At 45.4% G+C, this 24720-nt stretch overlaps 2 protein-coding genes across 50 annotated transcripts in view; one reads left to right on the top strand and one right to left on the bottom strand.

The window, feature by feature from the left end:
* Positions 1-24720, bottom strand: part of LOC111771824 (ral guanine nucleotide dissociation stimulator-like) — a 91685-nt gene that overhangs the window by 24943 nt on the left and 42022 nt on the right. For 35 of the 49 annotated variants that reach the window (XM_070234918.1, XM_070234916.1, XM_070234919.1 and 32 more), the window contains 3 exons: positions 8254-8409; positions 6881-7006; positions 2340-2389 (listed from right to left, as the gene is read on the bottom strand). The gene's annotated coding sequence lies outside the window, so the exon portion shown is untranslated. The remainder of the gene's footprint in view (positions 1-2339; positions 2390-6880; positions 7007-8253; positions 8410-24720) is intronic. The other 14 variants (XM_070234946.1, XM_070234940.1, XM_070234961.1 and 11 more) reach the window with 1 other exon arrangement.
* On the top strand, positions 9119-15949 carry LOC138917629 (spermatogenesis-associated protein 31D4-like). The gene is made up of 4 exons (XM_070234910.1): positions 9119-9877; positions 10624-10669; positions 11255-11315; positions 11594-15949. The coding sequence occupies exons 1-4, from the start codon at positions 9680-9682 to the stop codon at positions 15798-15800; spliced, it is 4512 nt and encodes a 1503-aa protein (XP_070091011.1). The 5' UTR covers positions 9119-9679; the 3' UTR covers positions 15801-15949.

Below are 24720 nucleotides of genomic sequence, written 5' to 3'. Positions count from 1 at the left end.
CTTTCTCAGCTTCCTAAAGAGCTGGAAGCAAGATGGTTTGTGTCCTGTCTCCCCTTGAGGGATGGAGGCGGTGCTTTGTGCCTTCCACCCCTAGAGCAATGTAGGGCACGGCTGAGAGCAAAGGGGCCTTTCTTCCATAGGTGCTTTCTGACACTCTCTCCTCCAGTGCACAAAAGCGGTTGGTTAAAAGCCTATTGTCTCTCTCCTCCTAAGCATGTGGATGCACAATCATTCGGGCCTCAGCCTCCTTGCTTAAGGAGAAGATGTAGGCATTTTGTCTGAGCCGGGTTGGCAAGATGGAAATGCCCCAAAAGCAGAAGTTCTAAAGCAATGAGTTAAGGGCTGCAAATAAACAGCATTTCAGGTGCCTTTGTATGAGATGTTCAAGGTACACTATAAGAACAGTGTGGAAAGTGAGTTCTTTCTCAGCTTCCTAAAGAGCTGGAAGCAAGATAGATTATTGCTCATCTCCCCTTGAGGGTTGGAGGCAGTGTTTCGTGCCTTGCAGTTTTAGGGCAATGTAGGACTCTGCGGAGCAAACTTGGCCTTTCTTCCATAGCTGCTTTGTCAACACTCTCTCCACCCATGCACAAGGGCGGCATGAGAGGTTGCCAGTATGCTGTAAGAGCACTGTGGAAAGCGAGTTTTTCTTAACTTCCAAAGAGTGGTTGGTTAAAATCCTATTGTCTCTCTCCTCCTAAGCATGTGGAAGGACAACCATTCGTGCCTCAGCCGAATGATTCGGGCGGGACTTGTGTGACCCACCTGCCTTAAATGCTGGAACCAACTGTTGGACACTTCAGAAGCATCATCTGGAAACGGTGGAACCACCCACCGCAGATGTGAGAATCAGGTCCAAAACGTGCCAGAAGCACCTGCAGGACACACCAGAACCATCTGACTCAAACGCCAAAATCACCTGCCGGATACACAAGAACCACTTGATGGACACTCCAGAATCACATGACGGGCATGAAAGAACCATCTCTCAGAGTGCCAGAACCATGTGCTGGAAATGCCGGAACCACATCACTGACAGACATGAACCACCTGCTGGACACGCCTGAACCACCTGCTTCACTCGCCGGAACCACCTTCTGGACAAGCCAAAATCACCTGCCAGATACACTGGAACCAGGCCCCTTAGAAGCCGGAAAAAGCCAACAGACATGCCAGAAGCGCCTGCCGCACACTCTGGAACCACCATACAGACATGCCTGAATGACCCGCCACACACACCAGAAGCACCCACCAGACACGCCAGAACCACCTGGAACCACCCGCCGGACACACTGGAACCATGACACTGACACACCAGAACCACCTTGCAGACATGCCAGAAGCACCCAAAGGACATGCTGGAACCATCTTCCGAACGTACCAGAACCACATGCCAGACACACAGGAACCACCTGTCACACACTTCGCAACCACCTGTTGGATATGCCGAGACCATGTGCCAGATACACTGAAACCACCTCCCGAATACGCCAGAACCAGGTGCTGGCCATGCCACAAACACCTGCCAGACAAGCCGGAACCACCAGCCTAACACGCCAGCACAACCTGCCGGACATGCCAAAATCACCTGCTGGATAAACCGGAACCAGGTCCTGGATACGCCAGAACCAATTTCCAGAAAAGGCCAGAGCAACCTGCCAGACAGCCTGGAATCCCCCGCCAGGCATGCGGGAACCAACTGTCAAACACGCCGGAACCAACACCTGGACACACTGAACGCACCAACCACACACGAAGGAATCAGGTTCCGGACACATGGTAGCCACCAGTCGGACACGCCGGAACCACCTTCAGAACATACTGGAACAATATGCCAGACACACAGGAACTACCTGCCAGACACCACGGAACCAATGGTCAGATACGATGGAACCAGGCGCCCAGTACTCTGAAGCCACCTGCTGAACACGCCCAAACGCTGTGCTGGACATGCCAGATCCATATGATGGATACACCAGAAACAGGTCCAGCACAGGCCAGAACCAGGTTCCAGAAACAGCTGAAACAGCGGCTGGACACACCTGAACCACCTGTTAGACCAGCCTGAACCACTAGATGGAGAATCCTGAACCACATGCCAGGCACACTGTAACCAGGTGCCCGACACGCCTGAACCACCTTCTGGACACGTCTGAACCACCTACAAGTCTTGTGAGAACCACCTGCCGGATACACCAGATACAGGTGTCGCACACACCGAAACCAGGTGATGGACATGACTGACCACCTGCAAGACATGCCAGAACCAGACATGTCAGATGGGGAAGAGGTGATTTTGGGGGAGAGGAGCTTTGTAGATTTCTCACTTGGGCACTTACCTGTTTTGTTCTCCATCCAGGTTTTTTCTGGGAGCAAGTTCTTGAGAAACCTATAATGAAAAGTATGAGCTATCTACATAGGGGGAACTCAGACTTCGTTCAGCAATTCCCTGGGCATCTGGAGACTCGATAGAATACTTTTTTCTTTTTCCATTGCCAACACCCATGCCCATTCAGGCCTATGTGAGTTTTTACAATGCTCCTCCAACTGGTCTCCAAGCCTCCAGCGTGCCTCATTTCTCTTCATTGTAGAGGACAATAGCAGATCAATGTTTCTGAGGCATGGCTCCACCAGTGCCCTCTCGGATGCGGAAACCTTCCTCTCACTGATAGACTCCAACTCTCTGCCTTAGCACTCAAGGGCCCCTCCGCCTTTCATGTATCCCACAGTCCTGCCAAACCGAACAGTACCCACTACCCAAAAACACACATTGCATTCTTCTCTTTCACCTCTGCCTGATCAGATGATGGACTTGAAACAAAGCCATCATTTGCTAGTTACGTGACTTTTGCACAGGTCATTTCACCTCCCTGACCCTCAGTTTCTGCATATATAAGTGATGAATAGTAAGATTCACCTCATATTGTTCTTATAAAGAATTAAAATTGACTTAGAGAGCATATGCAAAAACAGCTGGCTCCCTGCCTGACATGCTGCAGTCACCAATAATTATTCGGATCTAAATATTGGCTCATGCCATGCCCTGCTTCTTTTCCTATTAAAACCTTATCCTTCAAAAATCGGTGTGTACCCTTTCTTGAAAACCAGCCCAAGGTGTAAACTGAAGTTCATTTTCCTAAGCTGCTCAGTAACATTTATAACGCAAAGTCTAATGCGTTAGATCGGTTTTTTTTTAAGCAAAAGAAGCTAACTCTGGCTAACTTCAGTTTTCTTATTGAAGAAATTGACTAGAAGGATTTATGGTAACTCACATAAGTGAAGGGAATTTTTGAAAAAATCAACAAACAAAAAGCAAAAATAAGCTTTGGAAGACACAATAGAGCACAGTGTATAGTTATTATTACTGCCGTTCACCAAATATTGTCGGCTCTTCTCTGGCACACAGAAGGGATGTATCTTCTTGGCCCCTTAAAGTCAAATGTGACTTTGTGAGCCTTTGGCAAATGAAACTTGAGCAAAAATGAGGTTGTCTCTTCCAGACAAACCTTTGACAAACAGTAGGAGTGTGTTTTTCCTGCCTGGCAGCTGTGCAAGAAGTTGGATCGAGCATCTTTTAGCTGCCATCTACTCAATCCTCCAGACTGAGCAAGGATAATACAGAGCCAGCCCCTGATGACATGGAGCATGTTCGAGAAATAAACCTTGGTTATTTTTAGCTGAGACTTAGGAGTTTGTTGTGAATACAGCACAACATGGACTATCTGACTGATGAAAACATATGTAGGGGAGGAAGACATTTCCTCTTCCCAAATGTGGGTTCGTCTGGCTGGAGAACGAATTAAATTCACATGAGACAGAAAAGCAAGAGAAAATTAAACAAAGCTTTATGAGGAACTGTGGCCCGGTGCCTTTCTTCCTGAAGGAAGAAAGGGCACCAAAGAAGTGGGGTGCACATAGTGGTTATATACCGCCAAATGGGGTGTTTCACATGTGATTGAAATGTCCCTCCCACAATAGTCACAAGATTGCCCTGTCGGCACTTGATGGACACAGCAGGTAGTGGGTCTGCTATCTCAGTGGGCATAGCAGGACTCAAGTCGATTGTCTGGAGCTGGGCGGTCACAGGTGAGCTCAGCAATCAGTTCCTAGCCTAAGGAAAGATGCTTAATCCTTAAGAAATGCCAACGTTGGCAGGGGGAGGAAAGTCAGTTACAGGAGGTTACCAGACTAGCACAATAAAATGCAGATTTAAGTCCTTGCCTTTGGTATTGATTAAGAGTTTTTAGAGAGAAGGTCATCTCCTTTCTTCTTCCTGGTACAGAGAGGGAGGCAACTTTTACAGATAGAGATTTACCTTACAAATGTAAATGTGCCCTAACAAAGGGCAAGTTTCATTCCTCCTTCCCTGTCCCAGTTTATCAAAAGCAATCAGCCTCAAATAATCCTGATGCCAAAGAGACATATCTTGGGGTGGCCATTTCCAGGTCCCCACACATACATATACCAATTTCCTGTGCTGTTGACCAAAATGACTTCAGTGAGCCAATATCAGAATTCCTTTTCACAAAGGTGGATAAGTGACAGATTAGAAGTCTACACTGTCCCAGGAGTGTAGACAGATACCATGCTTCCCAGGAGTGTAGACAGATACCATGCTTATATATAGCAAAAATATTTCCTCATTTTGTCCTTTACCTGTCAATAAAAAAGTATATCTATAGAAATCTGGAGGTAAAGCTCCAGACAAAACCAACATGGTGACAAGGAGGAACATTACATACTTGTAAAAGGAGCGACAGATGAGAAAATAATAATAATGGCTGGGAACTTAGAGAACCTTGCATTGAAAGGGATCTCATATGGAACTCAGGAAATATTTATAGCTGAAAGCACTACATGACAAAATCTGGTGGATGGAATTAAACAATACTTAGAAGAAAGATACCTTCAACATATGTATCTAAAAAGAAAAATTAGAAACCAATGAGCTACTTGTTCAAGAAGCTAGACAAAGAGCAAGACAGTAAAGTCAGGAAGAAAGGAAATGAGAAAGAGAAATGCCAAACCTTTGTTTCTATTTATTTGCTCTTTATTTATTGCTATGGACTGAATTCTCTCTCCCCACCATTCATATATGGAAGCCCTGACCCCCCCTTGTGACCATGTCCAGACACAAGGTCTTTAGGAAGTAATTATGGTGAAAATGAAGTCATAACGGTGGAACCTAAATCAGATAGGACTGTGGCCTCATCAGAAGTGGAAGAGATCTCTCTTTCTGTTTCTTCACACGCATACACACACCCCACCATCTGAGGACTCAGTGAGAAGGGGACCTTATGCAAGCTGAGGAGAGAGCCCTCTCCAGAACCTGACCATGCTGGCATCCTGATCTCAGGCTTCCAGCCCCCAGAAGGGTGAGAAAATAAATTTCTGTTGTTTAAGTCACCCACGCTATGGCATTTTGTTATGGGAACCCAAGCTAAGACGCTTATCTTTCACAGTTTGTTCCTAGGTTCTGGTACCAATTCCAATGTGTGTGGGGTTGGGGGTCGGGGGAGTCCCCCACAGCAACAAGCAATTCTTGGGACACCAGCTGGGTGTCCTACAATTCAACTCGATTCTGACACTATGTACCCAGAGACAGCATCACATCCCACAGGTTAAGGGTTCAGCCCCACAAGACTGCCCCCACTGCAGGTGCCAAGAGCAAGTCTAGGTTGTCGCCTATGCTTCTGAGCAACTGGCTGTCAGTAGGAGGTTCCCAAGACTCTCTACTCTGGTTCGACGAATTTGCTAGGGCGGCTCACAGAACTCAGAGAAACCTTTTACTGACTAGATTACCTGTTTATTAGAAAAGGATATGACTCGGGAATAGCTCGATGGAACAGACGCATAGGGCAAGACATGGGGAAAGGGCACTGAGCTTCCACGCTCTCTCCAGGTAACCACTCTCCCAGAACCTGCACATGGTCACCAACCTGGATGCTCTTGGAAATCTGTCCTTTTGGGTTTTTATGCATAAGCCGTTTATTTATTCTCTTACCCTCAGCTGCTGTTTTTCCTTCCCCATTTATAGCCCAAAGCCAATCAAAGAAGGACATGTGCAGTGTGATGCTGTTCCTGTACATTTTTTAAGTGCATAACAATGTAAGAATTTGTTAACGGAGACATACACATGTATGTCTTGACTATGCATACAAATGAAATCTTTTGTTAATGGAGCCATGCACATGGATATTCTTGGAATCATAAAGAATGTAATTAATTTTAGGATATTGATACCTATGATGAGGGAGGGAGGAGAACGGGATGGAAATGTGAATTTTAGGTGTGACGGCAACATTTTGCTTCTTAAAAACAGAGATATCGTTGTGGGCTGAATCATGTCCCTGAAAATTCATATGTTGAAGTCCTAACTCCAGGACCTCAAAATAGGGCTGTATTTGGAGAGAGGGCCTCTAAAGAGGTAATTAAGGTAAAGTGAGGTCACATGGGTAGGCTCCAATCCAATGTGACTGATAGTCACGTAAGAACAGAAGATTAGAACTCAGACACACACAGAGGGAAGACCGTGTGAGGACACAGGGAGAAGCGGCCGGGGAGAGAGGCCTCAGAAGAGAATATACCGGCCAATGCCTTGATCTTGAACTTCAGCCTCCAGAGCCGTGAGAAAATAAATTTCTATTGTTTAAGCCACCCTACGTGTGGTATTTTGTCATGGCAGCCCCAGCAAATGAATGCAACATCGGAAGCAAATAGGGCAGAATTTATCGTCTGTTCTTTCTGGGTATTGGGGCCGGAGATAGAGGTCATACTATGTACTCTTCTGCATATTTGAAATATTTCCATAATAGTTAAGAAAATAACAAGCAGATCCCGAAAAAGAATAACCAGAGAGTAGAAATTTATGTGTGATTACCTTACAGGCCAAGGTGGGTTTCGTGTTGGGCAGGTGGTTCTCTTCCACAGGGTGTGTCAGTCACCCATGAATTCCTGTCTCTTTGCTCTGCCATTAGTGATGCCTGTATCATTGTCTGCAACCAATCTGCACAAGGAGAAAGAAGAAACACGGAGAAGACACACCTGCTTTCAAAAGTTCCAACCTGGAAATGGCACACACCACTTCCACTCCCATTGCATTGGCTGAAACATAGTCACACGCCACACCTCACTGCAAGTTGCTGGGTGACTGCCTTCCTGGGCACCCAGGACAAGGATGTGGACAAACAGCCAGTAGTCCCACCCACAATGTCATCAGGTTGACCCTGGTCTTCATGCTGCTGCTCAGTCTACAGCATGTCTGCCAGGTCTATGGTTAGGGTTTAGATATTTTACAAAGGCGCGGGGTTGGGGGTCATGGTTTGGGACTTCAAAGAGGAGGAAGCCAATTCACAAGGAGACAGAAAACCAAATGTTTGCTGGGCCATCTCTAAACAAATGAGAGAGAACTTGTGTAAAATGGGCCCGGCTAGGTACCTTCTTCTCTACCACATCTAGAGTTCCCTACGTTGACAGCTCCTTCCTGGAACAGGCCTTCTGTCTTAAATTCTTTTAGGCAGTTAGGGGCGAGGCCAAAGTTTCTTTTATATATAAATTTTATGTGTATATATGTAATTTATAGAACTAAATAAATGAATTTAAATATAGATACAATGGATTATATATTCTATTATATATCAATATTAATATATATTATATATATATAGATAATCTCCTTGGTTCTCCAGAGAACCCTGACAAATACAGGAGGAGTTAATATTCTTTTATCAATGGCATTTACATTTAATCATTTGAAATTCTTAGTTATGACATTGTTATGGCTTGCAAGGAAGTGTCCTTTTCAGTGTTTCATTTAGAGGCCTCAAGATACCAATTTTAAAAAGTTTCCCATTTTATTTGTTTGGTTTGATAGGCTTTTTCCAATTGAGTGCACAGATAAACCAATTTAGGAATTTCAAAGGAGCCCCATTTAGGCCAGTGAAGCTTTAAATCACCCTGAGTAATCTGAGCCCAGTGGGACAAAAATCTACATGTAGAAGGTCTGGATTTTTTAAAGACAAAACCAGCAGGAGTCCCAGAGTGGGGCTGTTCTTTGGTGGTCCTCTTAGAAAATGGATTTCTCATTTGTATGAACTTACCCAAGGATCAAAGGCCCAAAAAAGGAGTGAAAGAAACAGAAGTTTCTAACAAAGCTGACAATGGAAGGATGGCCAGAACCACTATCAAAGGACGCCTACATAAAGAGTCTGGACCTCTACCAAAAATGGGAGGTCCAGGCCCAGGAGGACTTACCACCAGGAACCAGAGCCACCAGGAGGAGACGACAGAGCACAAAAGATTCTTTGCAGGCACCTTGCTTGTGTCTGTGAAGTGGCACCAGAATTGAAGGTCAGTAGCTAGGGATCCCACTTCTGTCACCATGTAAAGTCAGCAAATAAGAGGCATAAACTGCAAAAGAACCAAAAAGTTTATTTGGGGTCTCAAGAATTGCAATTCAGGAGATGTAGATTCGAGTAGAAGCTCAAGTGTGCTCCTAGGAAGACAAAGGAGGCAGGGGTAGATAAAAGGAAAGGACACAGGCTTACAAAGGTCTACAGTGAACAGTTACTGACTGGTTCTGGCATGGGGTGAGCTGACTTGCCAGAACATAGTTGGTCCTAGGCAGACTGCCCCTTCTTGGAATGGGGAAACACTTCAAGATGTGACCTCTGCTGTCAGGTAAAGCTCAAAAGTTCAGTTAACATCTGGTGGTGGATGTGGTGTAAAGCATAAGCCCCACTTCCTTAATGGCCTCCCAGCTCCATTTTAGAAGCCTTGAAAATGGTACTCCATTTTGTCATTGTCATCCACCACAGTCACGCACCATGTAACAATATTAACGATGTTTCGGTCACTAATGGACCACATATATGACAGTGGTCCCATACGGGTAGCACCACATAGCCTGGGTGTGTAGTAGGCTCTACCACTTAGGTTTGTGTAAGTACACTGTGTGATGTTCACACAACAGTGAAAGTGCCTAATGATGCATTTCTCAAAACATGTCCCTTTCATTAAGTGAGGTATGCCCGTACTGATTTTAGTCTTGTGAATGTTGAATAATGAATCATTCATTTCAATTATTTGAGTCAGCCCCACTGGCTGAAGACGGTAAAGGCTGACTGAAGCAAAAAACTAAAATTTGTTATTCAACATTCACAAAACCAAATGAGTAAAGAACTTTAAGTTCTATATCAGGGTTCAGGTAAGGCAAAAACATTCTAAAGGAAAGACGGATTTGAGGACATATATGATTCTGAGTGTAAATGTCTGGGTACTAGCAAAAATTCCAGGGAGCATTTCAGACTTTCGAGGCAGTGGAATTGGTGAAACCAAAGTCAAGCTCTCCAAACAGTCAAGGGGGCCCAGGTAATATCTGGAGTACAGGTGGAACAGGCAGAATATTCCATTAATGTAATTGTATGATATGATGAACGGACAGAGTTGGAAAATAGGATGGCAGGGTAGGGCAGAGGGACCTGGAGGGCCCAGGATGGATGGAGAGATCAGCTGGGCTGGTGGGGGGAAGGGGCCATGGGCACACCCTCTTCATGTCCCCTCCCCCACCCTCTGAAACCCTTTGTGACTCTTCAGTGCTCTGTGATGCAGGCCTGGGATTATAGGCAAGTGTGGACACTCTCAGAGCTCAGTTGCCTCAGGCAGCCTTGCGATTCAGAAAATGGAGTTCAGTCAATGGAATGTTCTCTCATTTCTGAATAGCCATATTGAGTTGTTTTTGAGCATCTGCTCAACATTCTTAGATAGTGACCACAACCTCACCATCGTGTGTGGGTTGTGGTTGCTTCTTCTGTTCCTGTGCTTCCTGGTGGGGATTCCATCTTTACCAACCTTCTGGAAAACCAAAATCTACCAAAAGGTAAGGATCCCTGGGCAAGCCACGAACAGGGATTTTTTATTGTTGTTTCCATTTCTAGTCCCACATTTTTAAATGAGTTGGTCCAGAGAGACTCCTAAGATGGCAAGTCTGAATAGAGGATAGAACATCATCCTTCTAGGGGAATAGGAGAGGCAGGACTAGGGGTTCAGCTGGGACTGTTTCCCATTTAAAACTCACAGACCATCTGGGTGTGGTGGAGGATTCCTGGATAAAATCCCATGACTGATTTCACGGCCCTGCATTAGGTTATTTAGAGAGTTTGGGATCTGTGTAGGAGAACACTGTTCCCAACACTGGATCATGAGTCACATTCCCATGTCAGGCGTCATTCGACCAAACCGTCCTTTGTATTGGGCAGATCAGGAGAGCAGGGCTGAGCCTCTGAGCAGACACTGGAGTGTGAGCTCTGTCCCAGGATACAGGGTCCTATCTGAGGAAGCACAGATGTGACTGTGGGCCTCAGAGTCTATGCCCTCCTTGAGCAGAGGACTTCTGACTGAGAACATCAAGTGTGGACTCTAGCCAAAAATCCTCCTTCGAGTTTTTCAAAGAAGGAAAAATTTAAAGTATCTTATCACCTTTAGAAATTCAGAAAGGGAAAGAACACAAAGTGCTAGTAATAAAAATGGAGAGTGACATTAATCTTGGATGAATATCTGAGTTTCCTAGAGAGAGGAGTAAGCCAACTAAGTCCTCGCTCCTCATTCTTTTCTTTTTGTTCTCAGCGTCAGGGCAGAGCTAAGAGGAGAAGAAGAGGTGGAACATCAAGTGGTAAGGTTCCACCTATCCCACCTGAGCTCTCCAAGGGTGACCCTTCCTGTCCTCTCCATGAGGTCCCAGGTCCATGGTCTCTGAGGATGTCAGTCGCTAGATAGAGTCCCTCTCAGAAGATAGAGGCCTCAGAGGAAAGGCTCATGGGAAGGTAGTCAGAACCCGAGACATTTCTCAGATTCCTGCTCTGCCCAGCTCTGGGCATGAAGCAGTGATGGGCCTGGACAATGGGTGTTGCCCAGTGGGTGGCCGTGGGAGACGTCAAGAGTCAGAACTTCTGTCTCCTGACCTTGTAGAAACTACGTTGACTTCCTGGATGATCAGACTCCTCGAGGTAACCATTGACCTATGTTCCTCACATGGGGGTTTTGAACATCCCATGGGATAACGTATGTGACAGTACTTTATAAATGAAGCAACAAACACATGTGAACCTTATTAATATTATCATTGACTGTTTGACCACATCTACTGATTCTTGGGGCTTTCAGAGTTAATATCTCAAGGGTCTCCCATAAAGGGACTCCTGTGTAACACCTATGCTTCTACCTTTATTACATGTAATTCACTCTTCTGGTTTCCCAGGTTGGAGAAATTACCAGAGGGAAACAGAGGAGAAAAGGAGGCTAATTTCTATTCTGAAAAGGTGACTAGTCTTTTCTTTCCTGATCCCTCTTTAACATGTTCTCTGCAATTCCAGGGATTCAGTACAGCCTGCAGTAGTCATGGGAGGGGTTTGCCATAGGAACGGGTATGTGAATGAAGGCCTTGGGGTGAGGGCTGCTGAGTGTATGGTGAAGTCATAGACGTGGGGCATTGTGAAGGGGCAGCAGGCTTCAGGTGGCCCCTCCCCTGACAGGCCAGCAGGTCCTCCTTTCCTTGTTCTGGTCCTGGCTACAGTTTTCTACTTCCTGTCTCCCGCAGGCCCCTAGGCCGGCCTCTCGATACCACCCGCTTTCGTCAACTATTATGCCCAGACCCCTCCTGTGAGGTGTGTAATAGCACAACTGCTGAGATCAATCGGCTCCTGGAGGACCTGGAAGATGATACCGCCTCTGTGTCCTCTATGGCTTCCACAGCTTCTGGGACTGAGTCATCATTCACTCTGTCCTCCGCCTTCTCAGAAGTCCCTCCAGGAGACCTAACACCATCCCCTCCACCTGACCCTTCCCCACCGCCCCCCTCCGTCCTCTCACCTAACCCAACGAGACCCTTAGCTGACTTTCTTTCACCCTCACCACCGGGTCACTCTATGCCACCAGAGCCTTTTCCTCCCTTGGAGTCCAAATTCCCAGCAGACCGTTCCCCACCCCAACCCCTTGCCCTTCCCCCTCTCCCACCACATGACACCCAGGCAACGGGTTCTATTCTCCAACCAGAGGCCACTCTGTCTCTGAATACGATCTTCTCTCTTGACCGCACCCTTTCCCAAGATATTAACCCCTTACCAAATTTGTCCCAGATAAGCAATCCCACTGATTCACTGGCTTGTCATCACACACCACCAAGCCTGTCTGTCTCACCACCGACAGACCACCCTTTAACTGTGACTCAGTCTAAATTGGTTTCCATCTTACTGAAGTCTGTTCCAGAGAACTCATCTCCAGATAGCCGTGGTGGGTTGTCCACTTATGTCCCAACAGTCAGAGGCACTGACCATTCAAGCCTGTCAATTTCAGAATTATCCTGGTGGCAAGCTTGTGCCAAAGACTTGTTCTTAGCACCTTCCACCTTCGCACCATGTGATTTTAATCGAGAGTTTCTTGCCCTCCATTCTTCAGAGTCCTCTCTGGAGAGACACCCTACAGCTAACCTTATAGAGCCTGGTAACCTCTCATTTCTCAGCCCTCATGTCCTGGCACTCCTGGAGAGACAAGTCCGAAAGAGGAGTGATTTCCTGATGTGGAAGGAAAAGGAGAAGGAGAAGGGTTCTTTTCCAAAAAAACTTAGGCCAGCCCACCAACTAAATCCTTCGGGGAAAACGTTAGAGTCAAATGCTGATGAGTGTGACTCAGCATTCTCCCTTCCTTTCTGGAGCAGTGCAGGCAACCCAAAGGAGCTGCACATGCATGAGCAGCCCCCATATCCTAAAATCTTGGAGGACCATTTACAGGAAAAATGTATGCAGCTCTTCTGGGGTCCCCCATCTCTGCACAGCGAGTCCTTGCCCTCTGCTATCTGTGACTCAAGTGACTGCACCACAATCTTCCTTTTCAATACCATCTCAAATGCCTCCATGGGCCAAGAATCCCCAGTACCTCTCCATCGCCCACCTCCATCCTTGCCTGAGATCCAGCCCCAACCCTTGCCTCAAACCCTGCCCCAATCCCAGACCCTACCTCTCACTCAGGTCAAGTCCCAGGCCCACCTTAAATCCCCACTCCCAATCCTACCATCTGGTCCTCTACCCCAGATAAGGATCTGTGGAGTGTGTCACCATAGACCCCAGGATGAATCAGAGTCTCTCACCTCATCTGAAATTCAACAACTGGAATGGAAAGTGTTGCAGAAGCAACAGGAAAGTTTGTGGGGTTCCCCCTCTGTAGTCCAAAGATCTCAGGAAGAATTTTGTTCTTCAGCTCCCAACTTTCCTTACCATCAGGCCTCCCAGGCCCATGCCTCCATCTCCATCCTTCCCGTAGAGTTTCCTCTCAGTGATGAGCTGAGGAAGAAACTAGAACATCACCTTCGAAAGAGGCTCATCCAACACCGGTGGGGCCTGCCCCGCAGGATCTGTGAGTGTCTGTCACTGATGATGCCTCCAAGAGATTTCTCAGAGATAGCTAAGTCAGAGAGCAATCGTGGACTCTCACGGATCTCGGTGAACAAAGATCTAAATGTTGGATTGAGCCAATCCAAAAGCTTCCATGAGAGGGGTTCAGAACTGCTTCAGGTAGAGAAGGAGATGGGGAAGGATCAGGGGCATAGCCCAGAGAACGGCCCCAAAGCTCATCTGTTGAGTGACTCAGAGAGCTCTTCAGATAAGGATCCGGCATATGACTCTGAGAAAGACCTAAATAGTCACGTGGCAAGTCTGTCAGGGAAAAATTTAAGGGCCTTGGAGGAAAGTCTAGATCAGAAACAACTTGAAAATGTCCTGAAAGCACATTTGAGCAAGAAGTTTGAGGAAATCAGTGAGGCTCGGCTCCCTGGGACGGTGCGCAGTTCATGGCATGCCAGCAAGCAGACATTGCTGCTTTCTGACAAATCCCGCACCCAAATAACACAGAGGAGTTTGCCACCTTCAGTGGGTGGGGACTCCTCCCTGAATACCTTTCAGGAGCTTTGCTTCATTGATTCCAGCGCACAACAGATGATGGAAAGCCATATTAAAAGCTTTCGTATGAGAATGGAGTGGGGCCTTCCCTGCAGGGTCCTTGAATCCATACAGGCGTTTAAATTGGAAGATGCTGCATCCCAGTCCTTGACCTATTTCTACTGTCCCCCCTCAAATAACCCAACTTTGGAAGTGGACTCCAAATCCGAGGGCTTCAAGCCCCATAGAGGAAGCTCTAAATCTGTTCTTCAAGAAAAAGCGGAAACAACAAATTCAGCCCTGGTCCTGGATCGTCTTTGCCCTGCTACTTCACCTATGGGCAGGCAAGGACAAGGGGTGCCGAGACAATCACCCTCTGGTATCAACCAAGAGATTGCAGAGGTTGTTCAGAGGAGTAAGGGTGCCAGGCAGACTCATCTGCCTGTCACATGTGGCATCACAGGCAAAGAGAGTCAGAAATTTACTCAGCTAGGCAACAGATGCCCCCCAGAGCTGCCTGCAAGGCAAGCTGGTGCCAAACATGAGACAAAGGATGAGAGAGTGAGTCTCAGTGATAGAAGAGAAGGGCGACAGGACAAAAAGATGAAGTCGGAACCCTTTTCCGTGCACAGCACGGCCAGGGACATATTCAGGGCCAAGGAGCTCAATGCTCTGCAGTCAAAAACTGCTAATGTGTTGACAACCAGCAAGCCAGGAAGCTCCCAAAGGATACGTGAGAATCACAGTAAAATAGAAATTACTGGGACCATTGAAAGCCCTGCACCAAAAAGACAAGTTCCCCAAGACCCGAAGTCATCGGATCTTAAGGAACATCTGTTTAGGGAATTAAAGTCGAAACTAGAGAAGAGGAATCAGAGCCAGGTCCAAGGCCAACACACTGACAGGTCCCCTGCCTCAGAGAGCTTGACTTACAAGGCCTCACTGACTCATGCCCACGGTGTCTCTAGTGGGGACATGGGAGCTTCCCAGGTGCTGCATGTCCATCTGGACGACACTGGGATCAGCAGGAAGCAGCGGCAGGAGCCTTGGGTCACTAAGAAAGACCGAAAGAGGTACGAGGATAAGAAATTCCCACCAGCTACAATGAGAGTGAGCCCTCCGGGCACCAACAAAGAAGAGCTTGGTGGAGGGGATGCAGGGTTGGGGACATCCCAACCTACAAGAAAGAGTTTCCCTACTCAGATCACAGCATCAGAGGAGACGCTTGGGAGCAAGTCTTCCCAGACCTCATCACAGAAGGCACAGCCTCCTCCTGAAAGTGTGTTCAGAAAAAAGATGAACCACATTTTTCAATGGCTTCGTCCTGGGACAAAAGGCAAAAACCAAGAACATCCCCAGGAAAAGGGCAGCCCCATATCATCTGCACAGAGCAGAGGCCTGGTTAAAGGGAGAGCTGCCGTTACTGGGACCACCACGGCTCAGAAGACCAGGACAGTCCCTGGGAAGTTCCCAGTGGAGAAACTGGGGCAGCGGTGTGCAGCAGAGGTCACCCGCCCTCAAGAGCCCCTTCCTTCCCTGAGGAAGTTTGTGAAAACTGACCAGAAGGCAGAAGAGCAGGCCCAGGCAGAGCCCGTCCAGGGGCATCCTTCCAACTACAGGGCTCCCTCCTGTAAAGTGCCAAGCACCAAGTCCTGCCACCAAGAAGTTGTCTTTGCTGGCCAGAATTATCCTACATGTTCTAGACGGATCAGAGACCAGAACAGACACCCTCAGAAAGTCATGGCGTTTAAAGATCAGCTATTGGATCAGAAGCGTCCCTTATCTGTGCCCCGCAGGGAGCATGTGCCCCATCCGAGCTCCACCTGCAGGTGTCAAGCCGGCCCAGGGGCCCCCAGTTGTTCTCACCACTGCTAAAGGCACTATGTTTAGGGATCTGTCTCTATGTCAACAGAAAACGCTTTTCCAGCGTTTCGAGAGCGGAAAATTTCCCACCGCAAAATAATTCCTTCTTGTGGAGAATATTAATTCTCCCCAATAAATGATTCTCTAATAATAGTGATGTCTTTTCTGTATCCTGTGTTGGGGGCATGGGTTTCAGGTAACTCAGGGCTTGTGCTTAGGGAAAAGGAGGAGTGAGTTCAGCTCTTACTGATTGCTTCCTCTGGCTTCTAAAAGGTCACCAGTGCTCTGGAGCTCTTGTTGACAGAGAGATATCACGTGCCCCCAAAAGCCCATTTCCTCCCTGATGAAGTTTGAGGAGGTGGGCTCTGCCTCCTGCCTCTTCGCTTAGCCTTAACGAAAGTGTAGAGCAGCCCACACCTTCCGCTCACTGAATGTTTTACATCCTTCAGAGAGTAGGGAAGACAGGTGTTCTCTATCCGAAGAGGGTCAAGAATAGGTATGCAATTCATAAAACAACAATGAAGAAAAAACAGTGGCTTCATCATGATTTAGAGGTCAGTGACCAGAGGACCCCACAGGTGGGTGAACCCTGAATGGGATTTGGGGGGTGGGGGAGGGTATTGCTGCAGTGGATCCTGGGCTGGTGGGGGAGGGGCTAGGAACAGCACAGACGCGCCTTAAGAATCTGTCATGCGAGTCATATTAATGTGTTAGGGAAGAATACTTTAAACTTTACATTGAGGTTTCCCTACTGGAAAGGCACCTGGGGGAAGTGGTTCCCCTCTGTAGGTATTTCTTCAGACTGCCAAATGATATTTTGTTGCAGAGCAAAAGCATCACTCAGCTGCCAGTAGTAACAATGTTGACCAGGTAGCCACCTACCTCCCAGGATAAAATAAAGCTGAGAGTAAGGAAAAGATGACTTGGAGTAAGCGAGGAGGGAAGAAAAAATGAAGAGGGGAAAGAAGGACCTTGCTGGTAGAACAAAGCTTTATGCCTCATCATCCATATGGTGACCCTGTCCTGTTCCCCCCGCCCCCTCCTCAATCTGATCCAGGCATCACCACCTTGAGGCTGATCCAGGCACTGCACAGCACACTGATGCCTTATTCCAAAAAGGCACTGGGCTGTTCTTTGAATACTAAACAACATCTGCAGGGAGGTCATCAGGCATGGCATCCCCCTCTTTGGGGAAGGTGATCTTGCTGCCTTCCTTCCATCTATGCTTAATAGGAATATACAAGATCTTGCCCTTAGTGTGTACAGTTCACCTATCGGGATGGAAGTGCCGCCTCTGATATTCACGGCCTTGGTGGAGCCATGGCTGGTCTCCCCCAGAACACCTGCAGCTCATGAACCAGAGGTGAGTCCCAGACTATGCACCAGGTTACAGATATATGGGGGTCTCACCATGGACTGCACACATACCCACCCTTACAATAGGGGTTTGGAGGAAAGGCAACTCCACTTAGACAGACTGGGACTCAAAAATTGGCTGAGTGTCAACTGGGGCAAAATTCAAAAAGCATTATGATGGTGAGCGTTAAATACATTAAGTTGTAGATGTCTAAGTAAAATAAAGATGGCTACGTGGAAAAATAAAATACCAATTTTGTTTTCTAAAAACATCATGATTTTAAAAATGGAAGGGAGGAGAAAAAGGGAAAAATAGAATAAAATGATTGTTCTATAAGTAATAAGAGGGGGTCAAGATATAGGTGACAAACGAAATAAGACTCCGAGTAAGGGAAAGGAATCTGAGGACATTAGAAAAGATACAAGTATAATGGTAACTATTGTAACAAAACCGAACACGCACGCGCGCGCGCGCACACACACACACACACACACTACACAAATGGGGTGAGTATCCCAGAGGGCACTGGAGGTAGTTTTCCCAGAAAGGCTTGTGAATGCTAGGTGTTAAAACGAAAACCAAAAACAAAACCGGTGTCCACTACAGCCTCTCTCACTCCACACTTGTATCTTCTTGTCCAGAGTTATGCCATTGAACCCACAATGTCTGAAACTTGAGGTCAAAGAAAGAATGCAGATTCTGTGGAGGTCCTGGGAGGGGGATGGGGCCCAGGGCAGGAGACTTGAAGAGGTGAGGAGGCCATGGAGGGCTCTACCATCGATGTGGATAGACCAGCCAAAGACCAGCCTCTCAGTTTCTACATCATCTCATCTTAGGGTCCTTTACTTCCATTCCAGTGTAGTTACTGCCACACTCCAGAGCTTATCACCAGGAACACTTCAGCCATCCAGATTATTACAGTCGGACATTCCACCCCTTGGCCTCGTCTCTCATTCTTCTGATTCATATGCCCCTTGTTAACTTTTCAACTCCAGGCCCTTCATTTTTCCACTTACTCCTTGTCTGTCGGTCAAGCTCTTGTTTACATTTCCTCCCTCTCCGGGGTAGACTCGATGGTCTGTCAGCTAACCAACATTTAAAAAGCTCTGCTACTAATGGGCCCCATCCAATCCCTTTTAATCCTGCCTGTCTGGCAAAATCCCATCTCTCTGCCTTTCCCAGAAATGCCTTCCTATAACTAATTGATCACTATTGGATTAAATCTCACAATGGAGTCTACCGATGCCACAGTAAATTCAGCCCCAGCACTAGCTGGAAATCACTCACTCATTCCACAAAGAATTATCCCATGCTTACTAACATGAGAACAAGACAAATGGAGCTTAGGTCGCTGTTTCCTTATTCCATTCTCTCTCCAGGGACACTCAAATTTATTTCAAATCTCCTTCACTTTCCTCAAATTTAGGCTGTCTCCATTTGCTCAGTAGATGTGCTGGACCACTGATCACAGAGGAACTAGAAGTCATGAGACAGGAACTTTCCATCAATAAAGCTTCACAAAAACCTTTTCCCGTTCCTCCTTTCCTTCTTTCCTGTTATATGAAAAGAGGTTTCCTTCCTAACGTCAATGATTACACTTCCTGAAATGTCCCTATTGAGAGAGCTGAACCCTTGTCTTGACGGACTGAGCCCCCTTGCCAGGTCTCCTCTCGTCCCCTCCCTCTCTTTAGGAGGCACCCAGCTTCTTTCATTCTTTTAAGCTTCTATTACAGAAATGTTTAAACATGCATGAGAGCAGTGGAACTTCCCAAGTGCCCCTTACCCCACTTTCACAGTCATCATCTGGCACGTGTGATACGGCCCGTCTCCTACACTACGGTTAAGGGGAAAAGCCCATGGGAACATCCTGCCATCCGTCTCTCAGGTGTATGCTTTGTGCCCATGTCACAGCTCTCGCGTTTCTTTGACATTTACTACCTGTGGAGCTCACTGATGCAAAACAGATGGACAGAGCCATGGGGAGGAAACGCACTGAGCTTCAGATGCTCTGGCCATCAGTTCTGCTCAGCCCTGTAGTCAAGCCTGAGAAGTCACTGAGTTAACTCCTCCCTCCACCCCACGCAGAAAGGAATCTTCCTAAGCAAATGCAGTGCACGGTGTTGCAGTCCCTCAGTCACACAGTGACTGCAGCACGTAGAGAGCACAGAAGGAGAAAACTGTACATGTGATAAGGACTTCACATCACCATGCAAGTGTTTTCAAAGATTTAGAAGAAAGTTTCTTTCCTGTAATACATTTAAAACGAGCTACTGTATGATGAGTTAAACACAGGAGATCAAACACTTTATCTCCTCTCCTTCCCCAAAAGTAAAATATTACATGAAAAGATGCTCCACATCATTAGTCACCAGGGAAATGCAAATCAAAACCACTGTGAGATAGCACTTCACACACAGGATGGCTAGAATTAAAAAGATAATACCAAGTGTTAGAAGGCCGAGAAACTGAAACCCTTCTATGCTGCTGGTGGGTAGGAAAAATGGTGCAGCTGTTTTGGAAAACCGTCTGGCAGTTCCTCAAAAGTTAAACACAGAATTACCATATTACCTAGAAACTCCACTTCTAGCTATACACTCAAGAGAAATGAAAACATATGTCCACACAAGAACTTGTACACAAATGTCCATAGCAGTATTATTCATAACGGTCAAAAGACGGAAACGACCTAAACGTCCATCAACTGACGAATGGGTAAATAAATTACGGTATATCCACACAATGTAATATTTTTTGGCAATAAAAAGTACTGATATATGCTACAATATGCACAAACCCTGACAACATTACGCAGAAGTGAAAGAGGCCAGTCACAAATAACCTCATATGATTCCATTCATACGAAATGTCCAGAACAGGGAAATCTAGAGAGAGAGGAAGTAGACTAGTGGTTGCTTAGGGCTGGGGGGATGAGAGGACAGGGGCATGACAGCTAAAGGTTATGAAGTTTCTCTTTGAAGTCATGAAAATGCTTTAAAATTGACTGTGGTGATGGTTACCCATCTGTGAATATACTAAAAATCATGGAATTATACACTTTAAACGGGTAAGTTGTATAGTATGTGAACTATATTTCAATAAAGCTGCTAAAACAAATAAAGGATTTAAAAAGAATAAGGCCCTTGAGGATGACAAGAAGGGGAGAAGATATGACAAAAGATGTCAACACAATTTTTGAAGACGGAAATCCGGTGCAGGAGTGGTAACTGAGTAGCAGAGCAGAGGAAGTGCCGGCAAACCAACTCACACCACAAAACCCCAGAAGACGGACGACCCAGTGGCACCAGATAAGGAAGAAATTAAGGGTTTCATGCTGTACACATGTTGAATATTTTGTTCTTTCCTTTGGTTCTTGTTTTATATTATGTATAATTTTTTTAAAAAAAATTTTGGGGAGGATGCTCTTTTCCAGTATTTTGTGAAACCCTGTTGAAATGTTAGCACACTTTAAATGTGCAAAGAGGATCCAGGGTTTCTTGCCTGGGACAGAACCTGCGACAACTGTTTTAAAGTCACCATTGCACACTTCTGGGGTCTGGGTAGGCTAGCGATGGCAGGTGCGGGAATCAAAGCCAGAAATTTCAAAGGTTAGGCAAAATTTGGGACAACAGCCAACGGTCCATTTTTAAAATGTATTTATTTAAAGATAAACTTGTGGAAAAGTTGCATGGATGGTAAACAACCATATACCCTTTATCCAGGTGTACCCATTAGTATTTTGACCCATTTTCGATATCTCTCCACTTTGTCTCTGTCTCCGCTCCCTCCCTCCCCTTTCTCTCTATATCAGCACACACACACACACACACACACATGGATGTCCATGAATGTGCCATGTCCGCGCCCGGGATCCAAACCGGCGAAACGCTGGGCCACCAAAGTGGAGTGTGCAAACTTAACCACTCGACCATGGGGCCGGCCCCACCTGAGACTATTGTTGGTGGAGCTTATCTTGCTCAGACTTTAAAGGATGATTTTACAATCATGAGTCCTGGGGACCTTAGGGGCAGTCAGGACCAGACTTGCTATAAAAAAAAACAATGCCAGAGAAGCAAAGATACATAGAGGGATTTGTCTGAACAGAGACCTCCTGCAGTCGAGGGAGGGTACATGAGAGGGGTGGGCCTGAAGTGTACCTTCCTTTTGGGTAGAGACGATGGTGAAGCTGTGGATGAGGGAGAAGACAGGGAAAGAAAGGAGCTGTCATTACTGGTAAACCCTCTCACATGGGAGGGAAAGGATTGGGTGTCTGCGGCTAAGATAGATTCATCAGACTCAGCGAGGGAATGCGGGTAGGCAAAGGGAGGACATGACACAGGGCTTCATTCCAGCAGTTTAGCACTGAACAATGAAGCTGTAAAAGTTATAACTATTAAATGACTAGCTAGCGTGGGGGGAGATGAAATAAACATATATACACCATCAACAAAAATGACATTATTGTTTAAAAAGGTACAGAGATGTCAATGGGAATTTTGGGGAAAAGATAGAAAGTAGATGGGGAAAAAAATCATAAAACCTTTCATGGAAGAAGTAACCATAGGTGTGATTCCAAAAAAATCTAAAGGTACTGTCAAATATGATTACAACTGTGCTCACTAGAAGTTATGCTAAAGAGAAGCCTAGTCCCTAAATCAAGATGAGTTTGACCCTGCAGGTCATGGTCCAGCACAATTGCTCTGTAAAATAATGGAAAAGTTTAAAATTTTGCTGGGAGGAGGGGATTTGGCAGAGAAAAAGAGGGAGCAGCAGGGTGAGACACCGTATGGGTGGAGGGGGCCAGATTTGAGAACCTTTAGAGGCTGACTAGCGTAAGAGGGATTCGGGGAAAAGAAGAACTACCAAACATTTTCAAGTTGTTTGCCCTGGGTCCACGGATGTGCCACGCCCTTGTGGCCCTCTTTCTCATGCTTTCTGTTGGTTGATACAGGCTACTCTGTTCTCTCATGCTTTTTGGTGATAGTGGATTCTTTTGAGGAGATAACGGGAGGTGGGGCTGCTGCTGAGTGTATTTCTGGTTTCATACAGGTAAAAACACATCATGTATGAGGGGAAGTTTTAGTTGAAGGCCGAGTAGATCTTGGGGATGTAAATCCCTGGGCACAGGACCGACTTTCAAAGATGACGTGGGGGTCCAAAAGGAGATCACCAAGCAATAAAAGGCTCTTAGGTAATAGCTGGGTAACAGAATAAATAGAAAATTTCACCAAGGTGAAATATATGCTATGGTGAATATGTGGAGTTGGAAGGTAAGTTGGAAGGATCTAAAGGGCCTCAGAGGGGTGGACTGATTTGCTGGCCTGGATGGTGGGGTAAGGGTTGTGGGTTCATCACTTCTGTGTTTTCCCCTCCCCGACCATCAAGAACCTTTGGTGTCTATGCTAAAGCTCTGTGATGTGGGCCTCGAACTCTAGTCTAGAATGTGCACTCTTAACGCCCAGCTGCCTGAGGTGGCAGTGCACTTCTGGTGATGCAGATCACCCTCTTTGTCTGAGGAATGTTAATGCACCACGGCTGAGCTCCAGCTTGAGTTCCTAGGTATTCCCATCCCTGCCTTCCTGTGTGGGGTGGGGCTCCTTCTTCTGTCACTCTGCTACCTAAAGAGGAGTCCATGTTTCCCAATATTTCGGAAAGAGAGAGACATCAATCAGGTAAGTAAATCAGGTCCCTCAGAAATATCAAATCTTTCTTTTCAAATAGATGCATTCAATGCTATCAATTTCCCAAGTACTGCTTTTGCTATACCTTATAAATTTTAATAAGTTCTATTTTAATTTTCATTTAGTTTAAAATACTTTGAGACTTCTTCCTTGACCAATGTGTTTAGTAGCGTGTTGTTTAATCTCCAAACATTTTAGGATTTCCAGCTATCCTTCTGTAATTGATTCCTAGTTTAATTCCATTATGGTCTGAAAACATACTTTGTCCAATCTCTATTTATTTTTGTTAAAGTGTGTTTTGTGGTCAAGAACGTGGTCTATCTTGGTGAATGTTCCATGAGAGTTTGAGAAGAATGTGTATTATCGGATGAAGTACTCTACAAAATGTCAATTAGATCACGTTGACTGATGGTGCTGTTCAGGTCGACTGCATCTATACTGATTTTCTGCCTGCTGAATCTGTCCATTTCTGAGAGAGAGGGTGAAATCTCCAAACATAACAATGGATTCAACTATTTCTCTTTGCAGTTCTACCAGTTTTTGCCTCATATTTTGACACTATGTTGTTCGATGTATACATGTTGAGGACTGTGTGTCTTGTTGGAGCATGGACCCTTTATGGTTATATAATACCCCTCTTTATCCCTGATAGTTTTCCTTGTTCTGAAGTCTGCTTTGTCTGAAATTAATATAGTTACTCCTGTTTTCTTTTGGTTAGTGTTAGCAGGGTACATTTTTCTCTGTCTTTATTTGTAATCTATCTGTATCTTTATTTTTAAAGTGGGCATTTTGTATACAACATTTAATTGGGTCTTGTTTTTTTATCCACTGACAGTCTCTGTTTTTTAATTGGTGAATTTACGCGATTTATATTTAGCGATTTTTTAAAACTACGGTAGGACTCATATCTACAATGTCTATAACTGTTTACTATTCATTATATCTATTCTTTTTTCTTCTCTTTTTCTGCGTTTTCTCGTTTTAGACAAGCATTTTCTATGATTCCGTTTTTTCTCATCTCTTACTATATCAATTGTTCTTTAAAGAAAATTTCAGTGGTTGCTGTAGAGTTTGTAATATACGTTTATAAGTAATGTAAGTCCTCTGTAACATTGTTTTCATTCCTTTCACTTATCCATATACTATAATCACCCAATACATTGTCACTATTATTATTAGCTCAATTGAGAATAAGAAAAATAAAAGTTTCATTTTACCTTAATTTATTCCTTCTCTTCCTCTTTTTAATGAAGATCCAAGTTATCATTTTCCTTCTCCCTGAGGAACTTTTAAAAAATATTTATTGCAGAGCAGGTCTGCTGCTGATGAATTCCCTCAGTTTTTGTTTGTCTGAGAAAGGTTTTATTTCTCCTTCACTTTTGAATGATAATCTCACTATATATAAAATTCTAGGTGGGTGGTGTTTTTTCTTCTTTCAACACTTTAAATATTTCACTCCACTCTCTTCTTGCTTGCATGGTTTATGATGAGAATCCCACAATTCTCATCCTTGTTCCTCTAGATGTAGGGTGTTTATTTTCCTCTGGATTCTTTCAAGATTTATCTTTTGGTTTCCTACAGTTTGAAGACGATATGTCCAAGTATAGACTTTTTTAGTATTTATCTTGTTGGGGTCTTTTCTGAGCTTCTACAATCTATGGTTAACCTGTCATTAATTTTGGAACATCCTTGGCCATTATTACTTCAAATATTTTTCTACTCTGTTCTTTCTCTTTTCTCCTTCTGGTATGCCAATTGCACATGCTACATATTTTGAAACTGTCTCACAGTTCTTGGATAGTCTGGGCTTTAAAATTTTTTTTCTTTTTCTCTGTGCATTTCAGTTTGCAAAGTTTCTATTGACATATACTCAAACTCACATATTCCTTCCTTGGCC

The sequence above is a fragment of the Equus caballus genome, chromosome 15 (assembly GCF_041296265.1).
Source record: "Equus caballus isolate H_3958 breed thoroughbred chromosome 15, TB-T2T, whole genome shotgun sequence".
Classification (NCBI taxonomy): Eukaryota; Metazoa; Chordata; class Mammalia; order Perissodactyla; family Equidae; genus Equus; species Equus caballus.
This window is presented reverse-complemented; position numbering and strand designations above follow the sequence as displayed.

Bases quoted from the DNA above. Each gene is read 5' to 3' on its own strand.
- LOC138917629 (XM_070234910.1), top strand. From the start codon at position 9,680: ATGGAGTTCAGTCAATGGAATGTTCTCTCATTTCTGAATAGCCATATT. The intron at 9,878-10,623 runs GTAAGGATCCCT...TTTTGTTCTCAG, and splicing joins AAACCAAAATCTACCAAAAG to CGTCAGGGCAGAGCTAAGAG. The intron at 10,670-11,254 runs GTAAGGTTCCAC...CTGGTTTCCCAG, and splicing joins AAGAGGTGGAACATCAAGTG to GTTGGAGAAATTACCAGAGG.